Genomic DNA, 20,799 nt, shown 5'->3' with positions numbered 1-20,799 from the left:
TATCTTGTCTAACCTTCTCGGCACGAACCTATTTCAAGAAAATCGATGACCCGGTTCAAGAGGGCAGACGGTAGACCATCGATATACCTACGACACCGTCATACGTTCCTTGCACTCGTATTATGACTAAACTCCACTTTTAGTCGATTCGTCTTTCTTTCTCACGCCTTCTACGTCTTGCTTATACCATGCCTTAGGATCATAATCTGCCACCCAAACAGATAACAGATATGACCTCTTACTAAGCTGTTTATCTTATTCTATCGATATATCGAGTGTTTTCATTTTAGAAAAGTTAATCGAGCATTAATGATTAAATATATGATTCAGTTCGAAATCGATTCGAATAAGCAGCTACACTTTTAATAAACTAGACTTGATTTTTGTACATTCTTTTCTTTTCTTTTTTTAGATAACAGAAGTATAACATACAGGGGATATAATTATTCTCTTATACATGTTCATATACTCTGACTTATTCATAGTTCTTATATTCAATGTTACATAGTATACCTCTATTATTACTATATATTGTAATAAACATCCCAAAATAGAAAGTAAGGTTTTAAATCAAACTTACGCTCATTTACAAATTTTAAACTAAGTTGACAACTTATCACGGAACAATTTGAAAGTTGACACAATGTCTGTCGAAATTTAAAATTGTTGAAATGAAATGAAACAACATTTACGACAAAGATATTGCTGAAACCATCAAACATAATCTCATCAGAATTCCGCAACTTCGATATGGCGGTAAAATTAATCCAAAACTGCACAACATCCGCGACAAAGAAGATTATATTGCTAGGCAGTGAAGAGAACAGGGAACGGCTAATAGTGGTTGAAAGTCAAGGGCACTGGCAGATACAATGCGCGTTTCGTGTAACGCGTTTAAAACACTAGATTAAGTGTAATAGATTATTATATATATACAATATATATACAATCAGCCAGCCATAAATTCATCTAATCAATTTCAAATATTCCAGCAAAGAGATTAGTTTGAACAACTTTTGATTTCGTTAATGAAAAAAGTCGGATACATACGTATATGTAAACTTTTATGATGAACTGTACATGTTAGCCTCCTACATGACTTTCACCTACCAACTCTTTTGTCGAAACAATTCAAATTTTTGTGGAAGAAGTAAATAAATTAATGTAAAGGATATTAAATGGGATATATACTTGTCGTAGTACAATCAATTTGTCTACGTATCACCCTTTACAAATAGGATACTGTGTCCTACAATTTCTATTTTATTATTAAGAATATCTTATTAAATTAACATTGATTAAAATCTAATCTTTCATTTCCTATGGTTCTACATATTTACACGCAAGCCTTTAATCGTTAGAAAAAATATTTCCCGCTGTCTATGAAAAAATGAATATTTATAATCTGTTATCTAAAACCTCTTAGTGACTCTCTCTCTCACACACACACGTGCGCGCGCGCGCACACACATGCGCGCACACACGTGTAACGAAAGCAACAGAGTAAGAAAAAATGAGGGCGCAACCGATTTATCGTGGGATAAATCGAAGAGAAAAATACCTACATTCGTGGTGGCGCCGCGATATCCACCATCTCTTGTGGCATACGTTCCCGAAAGCGATGGTGGTGGTGTTTGACTAACTGTAGGTGGATTGACAGGTGCAGCTGCGGGTGCTGGAACGGGTATTGGAGTCGGTGCCGACGAGGCCGATGTGACCATCGTCGCTACAGCCGGCACCGACGCCGACGTAGGCGTCGACGGGTACGGATGGATATACCGCAGGCTACCAGCCATGGGCACAGCAACGTAACCTCCTGGTGCACCACCCACTGTACCGCTGTTTCCGCCACTATTGCTCCCCGCACCGGCGCTGTTATTGGTACCGTTGTTGTTACCATTTCCGGCTGGTGCTACGTTTCCAACGGAACCAGCACCAGCTCCAGCCCCGACGACTCCTGTACCGCTGTTCGCGCCACCGGCGTTGCTAACACCACCGCCTCCTCCACCGCTACCGCTGCCACCGATTGAAGGACCTCCGCCACTTCCACTTCCGACTGTCCCCGCTGCTGCTGCTGAAGATGAAGCCGCACCGCCCTGCACATACGTCACTCCTGTTCCTATCGTTCTTGGAGATACAGGGCTGCTGCTCTTGATGTTGACATAACTCTGCGTCGGCCTGCAAACATTCGGAAACCCGAATTACGAGGTTAAACTGGGACAGTGGCATACAAATTAACAATTCATTTTGGAAGAAGATATATCAGTAGCGGCAAAATCTTCGTAATTTTCATATTTTGTTATATATATGCATATATATTCATATCATTCGAAATTTATTATAAAGGAGCAAAGTAATATATTAACAAATGTATTTGCATAGTGCTGCATTTATTTTGGTACTTGTATAGTACAATTAATTAAATTTCCTATTCCACAAGATTGTGCAAGATTTTGTATATGTATAAAAATTCTGAAATTACAAAGATCATTTTTACGATATTTTATACTCAACGCGGTTATTTACGATACATACACTTACACTTATGCTTTGCATTTCTATTGAGAAAATCGTATTAGACACTTCACGTCCCTACAATGGTAACGGTTTTCTCAGATTGTATTTCTTGATATATTATATACTACTGTAGTGTGCAATATAAGTAAGATATTCTTACGTATCATACAAAACTCGTTAAACAAGCAGCCATTTTAGTATCATAATGAAAATACTTAAAAGCATACTTTTTTTTAAATACTTGTCAACATCGTGGAAACTAAGCTTATATTGTTATTAGCGATGGTTACTATAAAGAGAAACAACCTATGAAGTGCTTCCCGCTCATTGAAGAATATCTAAGATTTGTTCAATTTTTCTTTATGGGGAAGTAAGTCCTTTGTCTTTAATAAATTATACCGATGATATCAAATTGCCTAGTAGACTTTTAAGCTAAATATACCTTTACATAAGAAGATCTCCTAACCAAATACGTTTATACACCAATAATTTTACCTATTATGTACGGACATAAATAAACCCTACTTATGTTCAAATGAACTATCTTTTACGAACAGGTTGTTATATATATACATGTTCTGTATACAATATGTACATATGTACATACATATACATATACATATACATATACATATACATATACATATACATATACATATACATATACATATACATACATAAAAAAGAAGCGTGTTCCATATTAAAAGAAAAATAATATGAAAAAGTTACATATGTGTACAAAATTAGATTTATATGAAAAGATAAACTGTAAGAAATAAATGCATATAAAAATTGACGAATGACCATCAACTAACCAATCGCGTCACGCGGTAAAAATATGCTTCACGTGAAATCAACCATTGGCTATACATATGTATGGCAGAATAGTAGATACACGACCTTTCGACGCTAGTTTGTCACATGTGGCAAAATATACCGCGCATGCGCCATAGTGTATAACGATATGCGATGTCGCAGTATTCCACAGATCATGATTCCGCGTGCCGGTGCATCGGTACCTATTCTCTGTAGAATGACTGCGCATGCGTTGAACATCACAAAGGGTGAATGTGCCTGGCTGCTTTCGTAAGGCGACGTTGCCATATCGTTGAATACATTCGAGGCTTGCCAAACGTTCTTAGAGTTATTCGTTGGTGGATAATAGTGAACGATCAACCGATGTAGTCTGATATAGCGTTTATAAAGATTTCTTTTCCGAAATTATCTAATATATTTCATACGTTATTGAATATATGATTTTTTTTTAATCTTTTTCTGAGAACAAAAGATAAAGTAATACATACTCAAAAAACGTAAAAGTAGTTGTTAAACATAATTGTAATACGAAATAAAATTATGTGTAACACACATGTATTCAATAATATATTTGAAAATTACTAAATTAAATTCTTCTATAAGTTGATATCTATTATTTGGCATTAACGTTTTGTATACTGTAAACAAAATTGATTATATTTTTTGAAAGAGTATAGTCTGTGCCGCAGCAACTAAATGAATATTTCAAATCATTCGGAATTATAGTTTAGTCTATATATAGTCTTAGCCTAGCTCACATCCAAGAAATATGCATATATTTTCAGCTATTAACAACGACACCCTCTCTTAACTATTTGTATTTGAAAATTTTGTAAACACATATTAATGATATTAAATCTTTTTAGGCAAATTACGAAACTATTCACAACATAACGATTCACAAAAAAAAGAACTATGTATTTTTGAATTATCATAAACAATAGCATATACAATAATGTCAAACAAATAATTTCAATAATTATTATCCAGTTAGTAGAAGAAAAATTAAATTGCAATGATTGTAAATTAAATTAATGAAAAGACAAAATATAATGTTAAGAAACAATTAACGCTATAAAAACAACTATTATCCACAATATTAGCCCACAGTTATGCACGATATATTTTTCATATTAATGAATCATTCGATCTTTCTTAATTGCTATTTTTTTCTTATATACGAATTTATAATCGCAAATGAATGACGACTTTATGGATTTTCCTAGACTATGAGTTCCCGATGATGTAACGGTCACTGACCCCCTCCTCCCACTTCTAAAATCTTCTCCCTCCCGTGTATCACCTACTCTTTTTCCCTTTTATGAATGATGCGCGTGCGATAGAATGTTATGTACGTACATACATAGGTCACGGAGAGAACGATAACATGATATGCACACATAAGTTGTACATATGAACCTATACAGGTTCAATGATGATGAATTTAATACTTAGGTGAGAAATAAAATACCACCTTTGGGACAAATAACACTGTAATAGATAAGACGTATAAAATTAACTGCTGTCTTCTGTGAATCATTTTCAAATCAATCGTATTTTCCAGGCAATTTCTTAAATTTGAAGGACAATAACAAAATTAATCTAGAATTTGTATATCTTACAGTTGACCAGACGATAAAAATATATGATGATATTTTTCATATCACTGTTTACATTAGAAATAATAGGGATTTTAAAATAATTAAAGAGAAGAAAGACCATAACATGCAGATAAGAAAAGTAATATGATAGGTTAGGGTATAAAACATGGCGGGTACATCTAAAATATGAAAACAACATAAAAAGCGTCTAAGTACGTATCATATAGCGCCACATGCATCATGTCAAAACGAAGCAGAAATTATCACTACACTATTATCACTATTTATCAATAACACATATTCTATATTACATAAAGTTATATCATAAAATACCTATATAAATAAAAGAAATGCAAAGTTGCACCTGCGATAACAAATGTTTTCAATGTATACATATATCTTATGAATTTCATCGTAATTGTATTACCATCGCAAATAATATACTCAAGACAACAACGATAAAACGATAAAAAGTTATGATTAATTAATTTTTCCACAAAGTCTAGAAATCTTTGCATTTTTAAATAAATATCTATTTTTAAATATTATATCCATAATTTTCCACATAACCCAATTTTATTAAAGAATTAAGTGTTATATTAAGAAATGTATTCTATTTTTGTTTTCGTCTGAAAGAGAATTGCAGGAAATAGAAATCTACGTAGCCTTGAGCCCCTTCCTTCAATTCTACTTTTCGTTCACGCCTCCGTTAATGTCTCTGATTCTTTCCTCACTTATTTCCTCTTGAAAATATGTCTCAGGTATTTTAATGTAAATTTCTTAGTCAGCGAAATATTCATAAAGTTTGTACAAATATTTATAAGAATGCTATATAACCGGCATAATATTTTGTTAATAAAATTGATAATGTCTTAAGCTTTGACATTATAAATTTATATATACGTAATTAGATGCAACACGTTAATTTTATTTTCCTTTGCTTTTTTTACCTAGTCACAGGTAAAAAAAGTGCATTTCCGCTATCACCGCCATCTTTTATTCCCCGTCATGCGACCTACTGTTAGCTTTCTCTTTCCCGTTGAACAAATTCCTACATCTATTACTATTTTCCACCAATTCAAATACAAATGAATAATAAATTATTAGAAAACAGACCGAAATTTTTAACTTGCCAATTTATTTAGGCTATCTATTTAATTAATAACCTCGTAGTTTTTCAATGTAATTCATTATGTGTAAAATAAAGATTCTAAAATCAAATATTAAAATCAAACATCATTTTAAAAACGATTGTAATAAAGCAAAATTTTTATTTTATTGTATTTCTATTTCTTACACAAGTTTTGTCTATAAGAGACCAGATTCGTAACTCGTAATGTAACCCATAGTATGTGTAAATGTGTAAATGTGCGTAACATATACATATACTGCGTTCCTTCGTATTGTTTGGTTCATTTGCACAATCCTCAGACCGTACCTAACCTAACTGATTTTCCCGCGTTTTCCATATTATTTATTTTATTCTTTATGTACGTTACTAACCACTCTATGAGAAATTTCTGATACGCGAATTACTGTTGATTAATTAAATTTTGTATGCTAATAGTAAAACTGTAATTACTATGCTAATAGTAAACACTGTAATAGGATAACATCATAGGATTTGATATTTATGGCAGAGCAATATCACGAGTCACTTAATAAACAAAACAATTTACAATGATTTTCTATATAAAACTCATGATATAGACATTGGGGAAATCACTCATATGACTGTAACTGATGCCATTGTTAGAAACGTACTATACTAATACGAGAATGGGCTATAATGTAATGATATTGTTCATGCGAGGAATAACGACTAGAAGCAACAGAAATAACTGTGTGGACTTACTTCATCATGCAAACGGACAATCTTGAGTTTCAAAGAAATCTTTCCTTCCCACGTACATTCTCCATTCACACATCTGGTACATTGCGTTCCCAAAAATTGCGGCTTTATTTTGATAATTTCAGTAAAATACACTATACCATCGTCCATATATATATTTCAGTAAACTACAATCGTAAATGTAAACCTTGCAAGGTTAAAAATCAACGTTGCACGTTGACGTTTGAGGTTAGAATCGACAGGTAGCAGTAGTGGTAAAATTGGGAGAACGCATGCGCAGTACACCGAATGTATGTATGTTACGCATCCAACTTCAATGTTCTATCTGCCGCGTATTTCAAGTTCCAATATTTGAATTTATACAATACAGAATCCATTGCAATATATATTAATAAATATAACTAAACTTTTAAACAATAACGGCAATATAATAATAAAACATATAAAAATGAAATAACTGTGATAATAGTTACACTATATTATTTCCAAATTTCTTCTAATAAAAGAAAAATTAAAAAAGAAAAATTTTTTCTGATATCCTACTATTTAAATTTAATTATAAACAATTACTCAATAATTAGAATCCAACATTATAAACATATATCTCATATAAGGTGGCATAAATAATAGAGAAAGCCATAGTAGCATATATTATTATCGTAATTAATATAAGCTGTATATGTAAATATGAACATTTACTTTAACATCAACGCCCACTCAATGTGCTATCTATATTTAATACTTTTATCTCTATAAAATTTCAATAAATTACACATCATATGATATGATAATATATCAATGCATTTAGGTCCAATTTTGTCCAATCATTGTACCAATATATCATACTGTCATACTTAAGGCTAAATGATCAATGAAAATAACTGAAAGACAACAAAAACAATAATTATTCTTTCACGTAGTGTATTCCTTTACGATTGCATTATAGATGCGTTTCATCAAACGATGTGTTAAGTCGTTTTTCGCGCAGAATTAAGCGCATGCGCATAACTTTTAATTATATTGTACACACTACACGTGAACAATATGGTGTGCAATGGAACTGCGATAGCAATACAACATAGGCAAGAAAATAACTTACCTATGTAGCTGTACCGGAGTAGATCTCGCGGGTAAATGCTGGTTATGCGAGACCGGTGGTTGTGTCTGACCTCTGCCAGGGGTCGACGTTACGCCGACCAGTGAGTGGCCATGGGGTCCGTGAGGATGACCGTGGGGGTGGGCATGTGGGTGTGGAGGATGAGAGTGGGGGTGAGGATGATGATGGTGATGCAAATCGGCCCCCACTGGACCCACCGGGCCCACCGGACCCCCCACCCCCAGTCCGCTCACTACTTGGACTTGCTTGCTCACTGTCTCCATCACCCCTAGCGCATTGTGTACTGGAAAAAATCCATAAAAATTAATTAGAAACATTGCCTTCGTTTTTTATCTTTTTTAAAATTCCTCCTTTTTATATTTGTATATATAAATTAGTTATTTATTATTGTTCATATCGGTTGTTAAAGACTTATCAATAGTTTCATACTCGTGTTTGACTATTGATTACTTATTTATCTTGTTAATAAATTTATCAATATATATTTTTAATATATTATAATATATATTATTATTATATATTATATTTTATATTATTATATACTGTATACAGTTATCTTTATAAGAAAGGATTCATAAATTGGAAGCAAACATAGATTACGTGACGTTAATATAAATCGTACAATTTATTACATTTATCTTTCTTTCCCTCCTTTTTACCCTTCCTTTCCTTCTTCTCCTTTCCTTTCATTCGTTTCCTAATATGTATATTTCAATTTTACCCGACAGTATCAATAATATTCCCTATTTTGTCAACTGCAATTAGATAACAACATTTCGATCAATAATTTTAGAAGTTCGTCAGAGACGCGCAATGTCACTAAATGTTATCGGTCTCAAAACATCTGCGGAACCTCCTCTTTTCATCATATTGATATATATGCAGGCAAAAATACTTAAGATATGTGTGTTATTCAAGTTATACTTATTATAGAATTTAAGTTGTTAAATCTGAGCTACAAAATATTAATTGTATTTAAATGTAAAAGATTTATTATATATTCCATATTTTGCGACAAACTTTTGTGATATTATATTAACTATTATAATAATAAAAATTTTTCAATTTAGTAATAAGATTAATAATGTTGCTGTGATTTCTAAAAGATTAAATTTAGAATATGTCACGATACACTTTCTTTACTTTTTAATTTGTGATGTGCAGTTGGTAAAATACGGAGATCAGACAAAAAGGAAGGTCATGAGAATGCTACACATTAGAAAGTATGACAGTGCACATCAAGCAAGACACAATGCCATTATCGGGTTTACGATGGGAGCGTACAGCGTTCAGCTCACCGATATTTTTCAGATTTTTACACCGATGAATTATATGCCCACTATATGTGTATGTTATATGCGTAGGTTGCTTTTTTAGAAATAAGTATTTTAATTTAATAACTTTTCTAAACAAACTACAAATATATTCCTGTGATTAACTTTTATTTACGATGTTCAATATTCATTTTTAGTTACGTTTGTTACAGACATTTGCTATAAATTTTGCTATTCTTATGATATCTAGTATCTAAAGACAATACTAAGATATAATCATTAAAAGATATAATCATAATCACAACTAGAATACCCATACTCCATAGTAGATATAAGGAATTAGTCAGTTTTGTTCTCAGAAACATAATTTTTAATATAACATAATTGTTAACGCGATTGAGCGAAACTTTTATAATTCTTGCTTTCTGTATTCTTCTAATAAATTAAAAAAATAATTCATTAATATATTGATAACAATAAAAACAATACATATATATAATCAATGTACGTGTGGAATAAATTAATTGAAATGATTAATTACGATTATTTCCGAGTTAAGTATTGACTATTAATGTTTATTGCGAAACAGTAAGCCTGATTATGTAATAGTTCTTTCGTTCATTACTTTTTAATCCAATAATTAATATTACCTTTCATCATTATCTGCTATCTGTACTCTTTAATTAATAACGTTTTCGTTAAATTCATACGTGAATTATAAATAATAAATTAACTACATTGCACAATTTTTCCTTTCCAGAATTATTACAAATTACTTTGCACTGTTTTCTTATTTTCCTTCTTCATTGCCTTTTCCTTGTATACTTTGAATACATTTTATAATATAATGCCACGAAACTCGTACATGTGCATTACATAAAATTATTAACTATTGTAAAATACTATACTTTAACTACTTACACTTTAGAAATATGTAGCTTTTGCAAAATTTGATGTTAAAGTAAATGAATGCAAAGTATAACATTACTGATCGACTAAGTATGTATAAGTCACGTTAAAGGTAGTTAACAAGTAATAAATAATTGATAGGTTGATACCGAATATCTCAGTCGAAATTCATACATTTGTACGTGAAATAAATGGAAATCGACATTAACGCGTGATCGTGATGCGCCATCCTTAAAAAGAAGGAAAAAGTTCACAAGGACGTCAACGGCTAGCATCATCGAAGTAACGGTACTGTAATGACACTCAAAGAGAACCGAAAGCTGTATATAGAAACGGTTTGGAGGAGCATGTATAAGCCAAGTAGTAATTGGAGAACTATATATGAATATCAGTAAGCAATAATTTTTCTTTTATTTTCCCAATGATAGTCTTTCATTAAAAATATTGTTAATAAAAGTTATAACTGAGATTGTTAAAAAATGCAAGATCCAAAATTTGGAATTTATAAGAATTTTCAAAATTCAATGTCTCCGTCGATATTAATAATTAACAAAGAAATTTTTTATACTATTGAATAAAAGAATTAAAAACTTGATATACAGTATTCTGATTTTAAAGAATTTATTTTACAAGCATGTATATTCTTTAAAAATGTGTAATATATAATTTTATTTTACTCTAGACTCTAGATGAATACATACATATATTTCTCGGTAGTGAGATTACCACAATGAGATTTCTAATTATACCTCACGAAAGATATCAGACAAGCAAGAATAGCAATGAAATAATTCGGAGAATTGCATACAGCTGTATTCCCACCAATTTACTATGTCAATTCTTGTAAATATAGTTTCCTACGAAAGCTACATCCTCGTTTCTGGATTTTTGCACAAACACGTAAATTGACTAAAAAGTTTGCAATAATTAGTGATAGTGATCCTTAGTCTATTTTATTTATTAAGCGTTACGATCACTAGTATCATATTGCAATGTTGTAAGAATTTGTATCATAGCTATGTCGAAAGAAATAAATGACGAGAATGATCGTGATAAAATTGTTTGTAAAGAAGTTGTAAATAAAAATAATCACGACCTCCTCATAGCCACCTCAGGGAACATCGTAATCCCTAAAAAGGTGATTCTTGAACTATAAATTAAGAGTTAAGGATCTAGGTTAGGTATTCTATAAATATTGTATCAATCAGAGATAAGTTAGAAGCTACATCTACTTTCTTAAACTACAGTTTTTTGGCTAACATAAAATCTGTAATATTATTTAACAAAAATAGAACTTTGGAAAAATCATAAATGTTTATGTTAAAGGAATATCGAATGTAAATATATTTTACGAAGTGTATTATTCGTGTTCTAGTCTTAAAAATCTTGTAAAACTTCTCGTCGATACTGTAGATGAAATAACCTTTATATGAATATATAATCATAATAAAAGGATTCAAGATTGTCTTCGTGAATGAACGTGTTAAGTAACATTTTCTAATTTTTAAGTTACTACAACTTTTAATGGCCCAAAAAACCATTCAATACATAAAGTCAAGATATACTTCACTTATATTTATTGATAAACTCAAACACTTGTCAAAATAACTAGCTTTTTTCTTTTTCTCTGACCTCCGCACATAAGACTATTACATATTAACTATTATTTTACTTAGCCATTAATAGAAGTAACACAACACTTGATACATAGAAAAATATCATAACGTTATGCTTAATTTTTGCAAGTTAATCCATTGTTATGCAATAAAAAAGTATTTAAAATATACCACAAAATTACCAATACGAAATGGAACTATCTAAAAAAAAAAAAAAAAAAGAAAAGACAAATAAAATGGTACAACATGGTATTCGTATAATTTTGAATAGAATACAAATATACGTTTCTAACTTGCACCTAATAACTTTTTCAAAATATTAATTGCTAGGAAAAATTTATTATCAGACTGCAAAGACTTTTTAATTATTTTGATCACATACACCTTTTTCTTTTTTAATTTTATGCATTTTTATTTAAACGCTGTTTTGTTAAGTCATATTCAATAATTTGTTGTCATCAGTTTCATAATCAATTGTTATTAAAGCGTCGAGTGGAAATATAAAAGAGGAATAGTTAATCCAAATAATCATTAGTCGAGTCAATGGATAGTTATTCTATTAGATATATAGTGAACCACTAAATAAAACAATCTTAATAGGAACAAAAAATAAATTATAAAATCAAAGGAGTTATTTGATTTGGGTATGACTGTGTATCATTCTTATTGCTTCTTCACGATAACTGTGTTCATAGTTCCATGAGCATTATGAAGTACGTGCTTCTAGCGTAAAATGCATGCTGCATAATAAGATCATCAACGTGGGTCATCAGTAATCTACGCAGCGTTAACGAGAAGACATAGAAAATCATCGCGACGTACAACACGTTCGAATGTACAAAATTAGAAAACCCTTTCGTGTACTTCTACTGTTGTCAATTTGTCGTTAATTGAAAATAGTTTTTCATGATATCATATAAAAGAAAAAAATTAATTCTATTCTTGACTGCCAAAAAGCTGAAAGCGAAACTTTCATTTTAAAATATTTTATTAGATTTCCAACAAAAAGTAAGAGTAATATATCTACATACTTGACCATCTTTTTTAATGTGATGCCCCCTTTAACTCATACATAAATATATGTTTACATAAATATAACTAATGCTTAAAAAGCTTATTAAGAACCAATACATTAATTTTCATTAGAAGATAAGTATCTACCTTTGAAGATAGATAAATGAAGAAAGGTATTTGCCTTGAAAAAAACAAATCATAAAAAAACAAAGCAGAATTTTTAACGTCGTAAAGGTATAAATCTACTAGTAACGGAAAAACAACTTACCGGTAATGACGTCAGCTGTGGAAGGTAAGCCGGATCTCAAATTTCCCCCACGAGTAGTCAATCCGTGCGAGAATAATTCACCGCTTCAGTCTCGAGTGCAAATCACGTACATGTGCGCGCGTAATCACGCACACATGCGTACGCGTGCACATATGTGAGTATACCAACCGATCTATTTATAAATTCTATATCGACTTTTTAAAAACTTTTGCGAAACACGCTACTCCACATTATACTGTACGTCGCGCGAACTTTTTGCTTCTATTCTCACTAAGCTATTCCCTTCGTAAACTCTTTCTTTTTCTTTATCATTTCCCCTTTCTTCCACTGGTACTCACACTGTCTTCATTTCTTCGTGTGACGTTTTGTTTCTTTTTCTTTCTCGCCACCTCTTCCTTCTTCTCTGTTGTTCGCTCGTTGTTTCTCTCTCTTTCTCTTCCTGTGTTAGCTTACATACACTTTCATGCGTTCCACGCCACTCGGTTTCGTACACTCGTAACACAACTTAACTGACTTTTCAAATTTCTTTCTTGCGCTGTTGCTCCAGCGACGATTTCTGTAGATAACAGTTGGAGAAATATCAAATTAGTATCTGCTGTTTAAATCTTCCCGCCAAGCTGAACACACATAAAGGGACATGCGCGCGCATTAATACACGCGATTATGACTTTTATACAGAATTTTTAGTTACGGTACTACGAAGGTAAAATAGAGAACTTCGATTGTTAGGATTATGAAAAATTGGAATTGAAATTGTTTAATTAAATTGTACATTTCTGCTACGGTTTTTGAATTTTTATCCTAAGAAAATTTTTGAAGTGGTTTTTCCATATTTTCTTCATACTTACTAACTTAAGAAATTTTTTAATCTATTTAGAGATTTTAATACATATTCTGTTGAAATATCTATAAAATGTATTTTCCATTTTTGTAAATATCTCAGAAATATTGAAATAACTCACAATCGCCGTTCACATGCTAAAACATGCTATAGATTTGGTTGTACAAATTTTTCCTACATTTCGTACATGTATCGAAGGAACAGTGTGATTTAACACTCGCACGGCCATCGATAACTCTTTTCAAGCCCAAGAACTAATTTTCTTTCATTTATCTTCTTCCTGAACTTTTTACGAAGTATGCTAAGAAAATATGAGCTACAGTTTGAATAGTGTGAAGTCTGTTGAAGAAATCTGTGAAAGACGCAATATAATCAGTTTTTTAATGACAAGTCTAAATAACAAAAGATGTGAGAAAACGATTTCCGCGATAAGAATATAGATATATATTGACTTTATCTTTAATGATGTCATATTTAATCCAATAAACTAGATATCTGAAAACATTTGGTAATCCAAAAAACAATGTGCCATTGTAGATATAAAAATACTTAACTTCAACTCTTCTTTCACTATAGTCGATTTCTGGAAGTGTTATTTATAGCCTATATGTGAAACAAATATTCAAAACTACGATATAACATAAGCACAATTACATAAATAGTAGTATCATAAGATATAGATCTAAACAGATCCAGCGACGGCCATGCGAGTGTCCAGCACCGATCGTCTCAATACATGTATGTATGTATTTAGGAAAGTATACCTTCATTATTGTGGGGGAACGCGACGCGGCTTCTATACGACGAATTTTCATTTGCATTATCCTTCCAACGTTTTAATTGCGTGTGTCACCATTATACGATATATACTTAACGAATGTTACTCGATCGAGAAATAAAAAGGCGAGACTTTTCGGTAATCAACAGAGAGTAGAACAGTATATACATATATAAAATAAATGAGTGAGAGTCGAGTCAAAGAGTTTCGAGAAAAAGAGAGAGAGAGAAAGGAAACGAGGTGAAACGAAACGAAACAAGAAAAAGAGGGAAGGGATGAGAGAAAAAGGTAATTGTGAAAGATGCCGCGTTGCCGTCGCTGCGAATGCCAATTTTGTCTTCTTTCAACCGACTGACCCTATCACCGATTAGGCGGAGCGCGTTGCACTCCACTTGTTCTCACAACTTCCGGTTCAGCTGTTCGCACAAAGGTCCGCATATCTTTCAGTGCCCCGCTCTCCACGAGAGTCTTGGTGGCTTCTATCTCTCTGTCTCCCGCTTTCTCTTTCTCTACTAGTACTCACAAATCAGTGTGAGTACACCTCGCTGAAATACAACTGCTCGACAATCTCATCATCACTGTTGCCACGTGGCTCACACTTAACAACTTCCACACTATATTCCACTCGCGGTTCATCGTTGCTGTTAAAACCATTGTCATTTCCTTTTTGCTTACTGCCAGTAGTGTCATCTGTATTTATTTCGGGGTTGTCGTTCCTACTGCTGCTACCGCTACTACTGCTGCTACACCATCCGTTATCACTCCCGCAATAAAACAAATTTATCGTCAAACTCGCTTTCATTATGCAGTTCTTCTATCGTCTGCTATTATCGTGTTGTTTTGTTGGTTTTCCTTTCGACCCGATGTTCCTTCGTTTCATAGTAGCCTAGCACAGTGCGTGTACGATGCACGCACCGTGCACGCTTCCGGTACACGTGACCCAGCGCGCTACCAAGAGAAAGAAATTGGATGACTTTCAAGATGGCAGAACGAGAAACATATACGCGCACAGTTTCAGCGCATACAGCAACTGACGACAACTGGTTGCATCAAAGATATCCGAATCGATGTTGTTTTCTTCTTAAAGTTTATGCCATTCGATCCTTTCTTTCCACCACTAACGCTATTCTTCTTTTGTTTCTTCTGTGTACTTCCTTCGTTTCGTTTCCATTCGTTTCTTAGTTTTTTTGTACTCTTGGAGTTAATAATTTTGTTCTCTTCCTCTTCTTAATGTTTGACCACAGCTTTTAATTTGGTGGATGAATTACTTGGCATATAGGGACATTTCATCTTTAGACATCCACTCGTTCTTGAATCTCTGTAGCGGTGATAATGGCAGCAACGGCAATATCCCCGGCAGTAGTTCTGTAAATAAAACGTAAGTTATTGATATTTTGCTTATTTGTCATGAAGATACTTTATTTTAAATCAATTTTATAAATCATAATTTTGTAACAATTATTAATTATTTGACTACGAATATCTACAATATCTTTGAAAGAGAGATATGATACATATTTTACTATATGTACATTTACGACTTGTATTAATAGAATGAAGGAGAATTTCTTAAGGATTCAAATAAATGAAGAACTACAACTTAGATATGAAAATATGCTTCATCCTAACGAATTAGTAAACTTATTTGAGATTTTAAAAGTAATAAAAATTCTCTTTGTGACCACATGTATAAATTGCTATTGAGATAGTAAATACACACTTTCATACTAAAATGCCTTTTTCGTACATAATTGCACACACCATACTAATGCGTCTTTGCGATTAATATTTGACCAGCTCCTTCCAAAAGATAGTTCTCCTATCTCTAAAATCATATTTCAAATAAGAAAGGAGAAATTAAGGACTTTAAGCTATATCCTCATGTATAACCTACGTGTAACGTAATGAACATTTTTTTCGCTATGATCATGAAAGATCAGAAAGATATGTGAACCACTACTTAAATTTTAATAATTATACTTCATTATTAATACCATGTATATACTTAAATATTAATTATCGTCTTTAAATAACAATTGATATTTAAGAATTTACATTTATGAATTTGATAAAAGTAAAATATTTATTATATATTTAAAATAAAAATTAAACGCGTGCACAGTAAATTCTTTCGCCTACATTGAAAAATACATCGCGTTTAAAATCAAAATATGTCATCTTGAATGCAGTGGAAACGATCGATCTTCGTAGTATGTATACCACAGAATTATGTATATATATTCCAGAAAAAATTATATCAAATATACATACAAAATATTTATATTGGAAAAAATAAATAATAATTATTTCCTTAAGTAATAACAAATAATAAGTAAGCTTTATTTGCTATTGTATGTTAGATAATATCGATATTTTGAATGTGTGTGTGTATTTAAGCTTTCTATAGATCTAATATAAGAATAGAGGTCTTTTACCTTGCAAGGTAAAGATATAGCTACATTTCATGAAGTGCTAGTAGCGCACTTATAAGACTTGACTTATGAAAGATTGCGAAACAACAACGTTCAGCCAAAAAGATGGATGAACATAAACACGTTACATCAAAACGCTTTCGTAACAAGATATAACGATGAAAGTCGCATAGATAAACAAATCAAATAAAATAGTAACGGGAGAAAGAATCGAAAAAAGTAAGATCATAATTTAACGCACAGATGTATAACTTACTATATATAACTGTATCTACATAGTAATGCATAATTATACAAGGATTTACACCTTAATTAGTTATATTGTCAAAGGTAATACAACTTTTATATTTAAGATTGTCAGTAAACTTATACGAATAATTGACTTCTACGTCTTCTTTAAATACATTCACATAATTGTTTCAGTTTAAACAATTCCAACTATGTCAGTCTATAATATATTTCACAAATATTTAATGTTTAATTTAATGTGTGAAATAATTTTATGTTTATATGTAAAACAGCTCAAACCCTGATTTGCATTTCTTTGAAAATCTGCTATTACGTCTCAAAACTGTAAAAATTTACACATTAAATTCAAGCCTATGTAGATAACAAGAAACACAATGCTCCTTGACTTTTTCCCATGTAAAATCACGCATAATTCTATCGTAAGCAACATTGAACGCATTGCAGATGTGTCTACGCCTTAAATATAAAATTAATTTCTACGTAACAGACAAACAGAAGAATCTAGTGCTGTGTACTAAATCGATATTTTTTATTTATAAAATTCATTCACACACACATAAAACTTTTAACGATACAACTTCATAAAAAAATTACATTTTAGTGATCTATATTTATATATTTATTTTAACTATCGCCTAAATTTTTTGTAAATTTAGGATATCCTTTTGGAACGATATTATTCAGATTATGATAATTCTAAGGAATTCTGGATGCTAATTTAAGTTCTCTTTAATACTTCCTAACAAAATGTATTAGTTTTTATGAAAAAATATTGTCAACGTAACTATTGAAATATATGTATCGTGATCGATACATAGAAAAAGTATATAAGCCTTATTCTGATTTAAAAAGTATTTTAATTTGTGCTTTATAAACGTATATACTTTTTAACCAATCGCATTATAAGGACACAAATTAATGATGCAGCTTATAATGAAATTACACTCGCGTATACAATTAAGAGAATTCTAACCTCAATTTTTCAAACTATATAAAGTTCATGCAATCTTAAAAAAAAGGTATGATTACATTCTACCCTGAAAATGTGGTTCCAAAACCTGTTACATAACTTTAATCAGCCATTTGAACGCGTAATGTACAGGTAAAAAGTTAAAACCAGTTTATACTTCCGAAAATAAATATTCTTCACTAATATAAATATAAACATAAATCTTATATATGGCGTATTACACTGTTTTGCCATATTTTGCATAATTAAAAAAAGTTACATAGATATAGGAAGTTTGAAACATTATTAAAGAATTATAAAATATTCTGAAGACGATAACAATATATTTATAATTACTGTATTATAAGATAAGAATAGATTTATCAATCTAATGATTAGGTTTTAATACCCCATTTTAAAATGGTCACTGTTTCTAATAGTCATTGATAGAATACTTAATTACAGTAAAAAATTAAATTATTATCCTAAGATCATTTTAAGCTTGCTTCATCTCAACGAATTAATCAACTCTTCCTCAACTCCTTAGTTCATCACGTGTACTAATACATGTTTACGATACCTCTTTTTCAAACCACTGACATGTAAAAGTCTAGTGGTGTAACATCAAGTTGTATAGATTTAAGTATTTTTTTATCCATATTTTCTATTTTTGTTATAAATTTGTAATACAGCTTCAAATAACCTATGTTTAAGCAATAATTTTTTCTTATTTATATTCATTGAAGATCCTAATCAATTTTCGTTAGAAAAAATTGAACCACTTTATGTTGATTATCTGGAGGAAATCTGGTAACAAATAAAAAGTTACTAAAAGCGACAATGAATATCCTAGAACATTACTCTTCTCGTTAGTATTAAAACTAATAATAACCAATACAGCGACGTATAAAGCGTACAAGAATTCATTCCATTCCCGCGCGCGCGCTGAATACATTCCATCCGAATTATTATTATCTTGCTAAACCTAGAACGGTCGATAGCTCCGCAGTCGTTGTGACTCAAAGTCGAGCCGAGTCGAACCGAGAAGAGTCGAATCAAACCGAACTGGACTGTACTTTTGTAGCGCGTCAACGCGTAAAAAGGGCGAGTGCGAAGTGATAGATCATACCAATAAAAGGACTGTATTTTGTTTGAAAACTCTTCTGCGCACCCCGATACGACTTCCTAATTATGTCACTGCCATATCGGAAGATATCTCGAATTATTTAAAAAGTACTTTTAAATCATTATTTTCAGAAACAAGAAAGGCCAAAGTATAGATTAATTACTAATAAAATTACAGATTTTATTAGCCACGAGCTGGCTAATTATTACTATATATATATTATTACTACACTATATATTATTACTACTACTGATGCGTTCATCAAGAAATTGTATAATAAATCAAAGCATAGATTTGTACATTATTTACATTTGAAATTAATAAAATTTATTAGACTTACTTTTAAGGATACTTAGATACCCTATTAGTAATATTTTGAATACGATTTTAAGTACTAGAACTAGAACCTGCATATAGTTAGTATCGTTATCCATATTATTTTATTCTTTTGCTTTTGCTTCTTAATAGCGATCCATAGATGATTTCATTACTTTTGAACCGCATTTGCAACGAGAATATGGTTAAAATATATTTCAAAATATGTCATCGCGTTTATTAATGCAATAAACATACAGCAATAAAGTGCATAGGATTTACCCATAATCCATTTTTTATGTCTATGACTTCATACGCAATGCGCATATACGGGAGGAAAATAACCGCACATTAAAGGAGAAATACACACACACATACAATATATTTTGCATGTATACATAAATTTAGTTCACATTTTTCTCCATTTTTTTTATTTGTTTGTACTTCCTACATCAAATTTATGAATATTCAATGATATTTATATAATATAGACAAAATTTTTCATCGTTAAAGAATCTGATTCCAAAAATTGCATAATTCAGAAACTATACGTATTCATGTTAGAAGATGGATTATATAAAATAAAATAGTGGCTACATGCGAAATTAAATATGTACTACAACATTTTGCGTATACAAGATGAACTATGAAAATGGTACAGATGTATTATACAAACACGAATATAAACAATTTGTTCCTTTTCGAATGTTATGGATAAAATAATATTACAAATAAAAATAAAAAGGAATAATTTTGCTTATCTATTATGACTCATTTAGAAGTAATAACAAGTTATAGTATACTCCTCACGCGGAAATGTACAAAAATGATCCATATTTCTAAACCGAATAGCAAACTTTAATTTCTCAGTAATCATCACATTTAGAAACAAATATAGTAGTAATATGAATAACAATCAAAGAAATATGAAACAAGAAATGATATTAAAAATTCTAATTAATTTAAAAATTTTTCACGATTTTAGTTTTTACATTAGGTTAAGATATAATTTACTGGTAAGGTATAAATTTTTATTGTTATTTAAATATTGTAAAGCAGTCATTTTATATATGTATAATAGTTCTACATTGATTTCCTTAAATTTAGCATTATGCTTTTGTTATA

General features: G+C 31.0%; 1 protein-coding gene across 13 annotated transcripts in view; it reads right to left on the bottom strand.

Moving 5' to 3' along the window:
* The window catches only part of Smr (nuclear receptor corepressor smrter), a 72,667-nt gene that overhangs the window by 47,718 nt on the left and 4,150 nt on the right, over positions 1-20,799 (bottom strand). For 8 of the 13 annotated variants that reach the window (XM_076621561.1, XM_033343389.2, XM_076621560.1 and 5 more), the window contains exons 2-5: positions 14,590-15,968; positions 12,985-13,540; positions 7,886-8,186; positions 1,566-2,178 (exon numbers count right to left, since the gene is read on the bottom strand). In XM_076621561.1, coding sequence (XP_076477676.1) covers positions 1,566-2,178; positions 7,886-8,166 — 894 coding nt within the window. In that variant the 5' untranslated portion in view covers positions 8,167-8,186; positions 12,985-13,540; positions 14,590-15,968. Of the gene's footprint in view, positions 1-1,565; positions 2,179-6,789; positions 7,000-7,885; positions 8,187-12,984; positions 13,541-14,589; positions 15,969-20,799 lie in introns of those variants that run through there. The other 5 variants (XM_033343393.2, XM_033343394.2, XM_033343391.2 and 2 more) reach the window with 4 other exon arrangements.

This window comes from Bombus vancouverensis, chromosome 9, assembly GCF_051014615.1.
Source record: "Bombus vancouverensis nearcticus chromosome 9, iyBomVanc1_principal, whole genome shotgun sequence".
Classification (NCBI taxonomy): domain Eukaryota; kingdom Metazoa; phylum Arthropoda; class Insecta; order Hymenoptera; family Apidae; genus Bombus; species Bombus vancouverensis.
The sequence above is the reverse complement of the archived record's forward strand: the minus strand, read 5'-3'. Positions and strand labels throughout refer to the sequence as shown.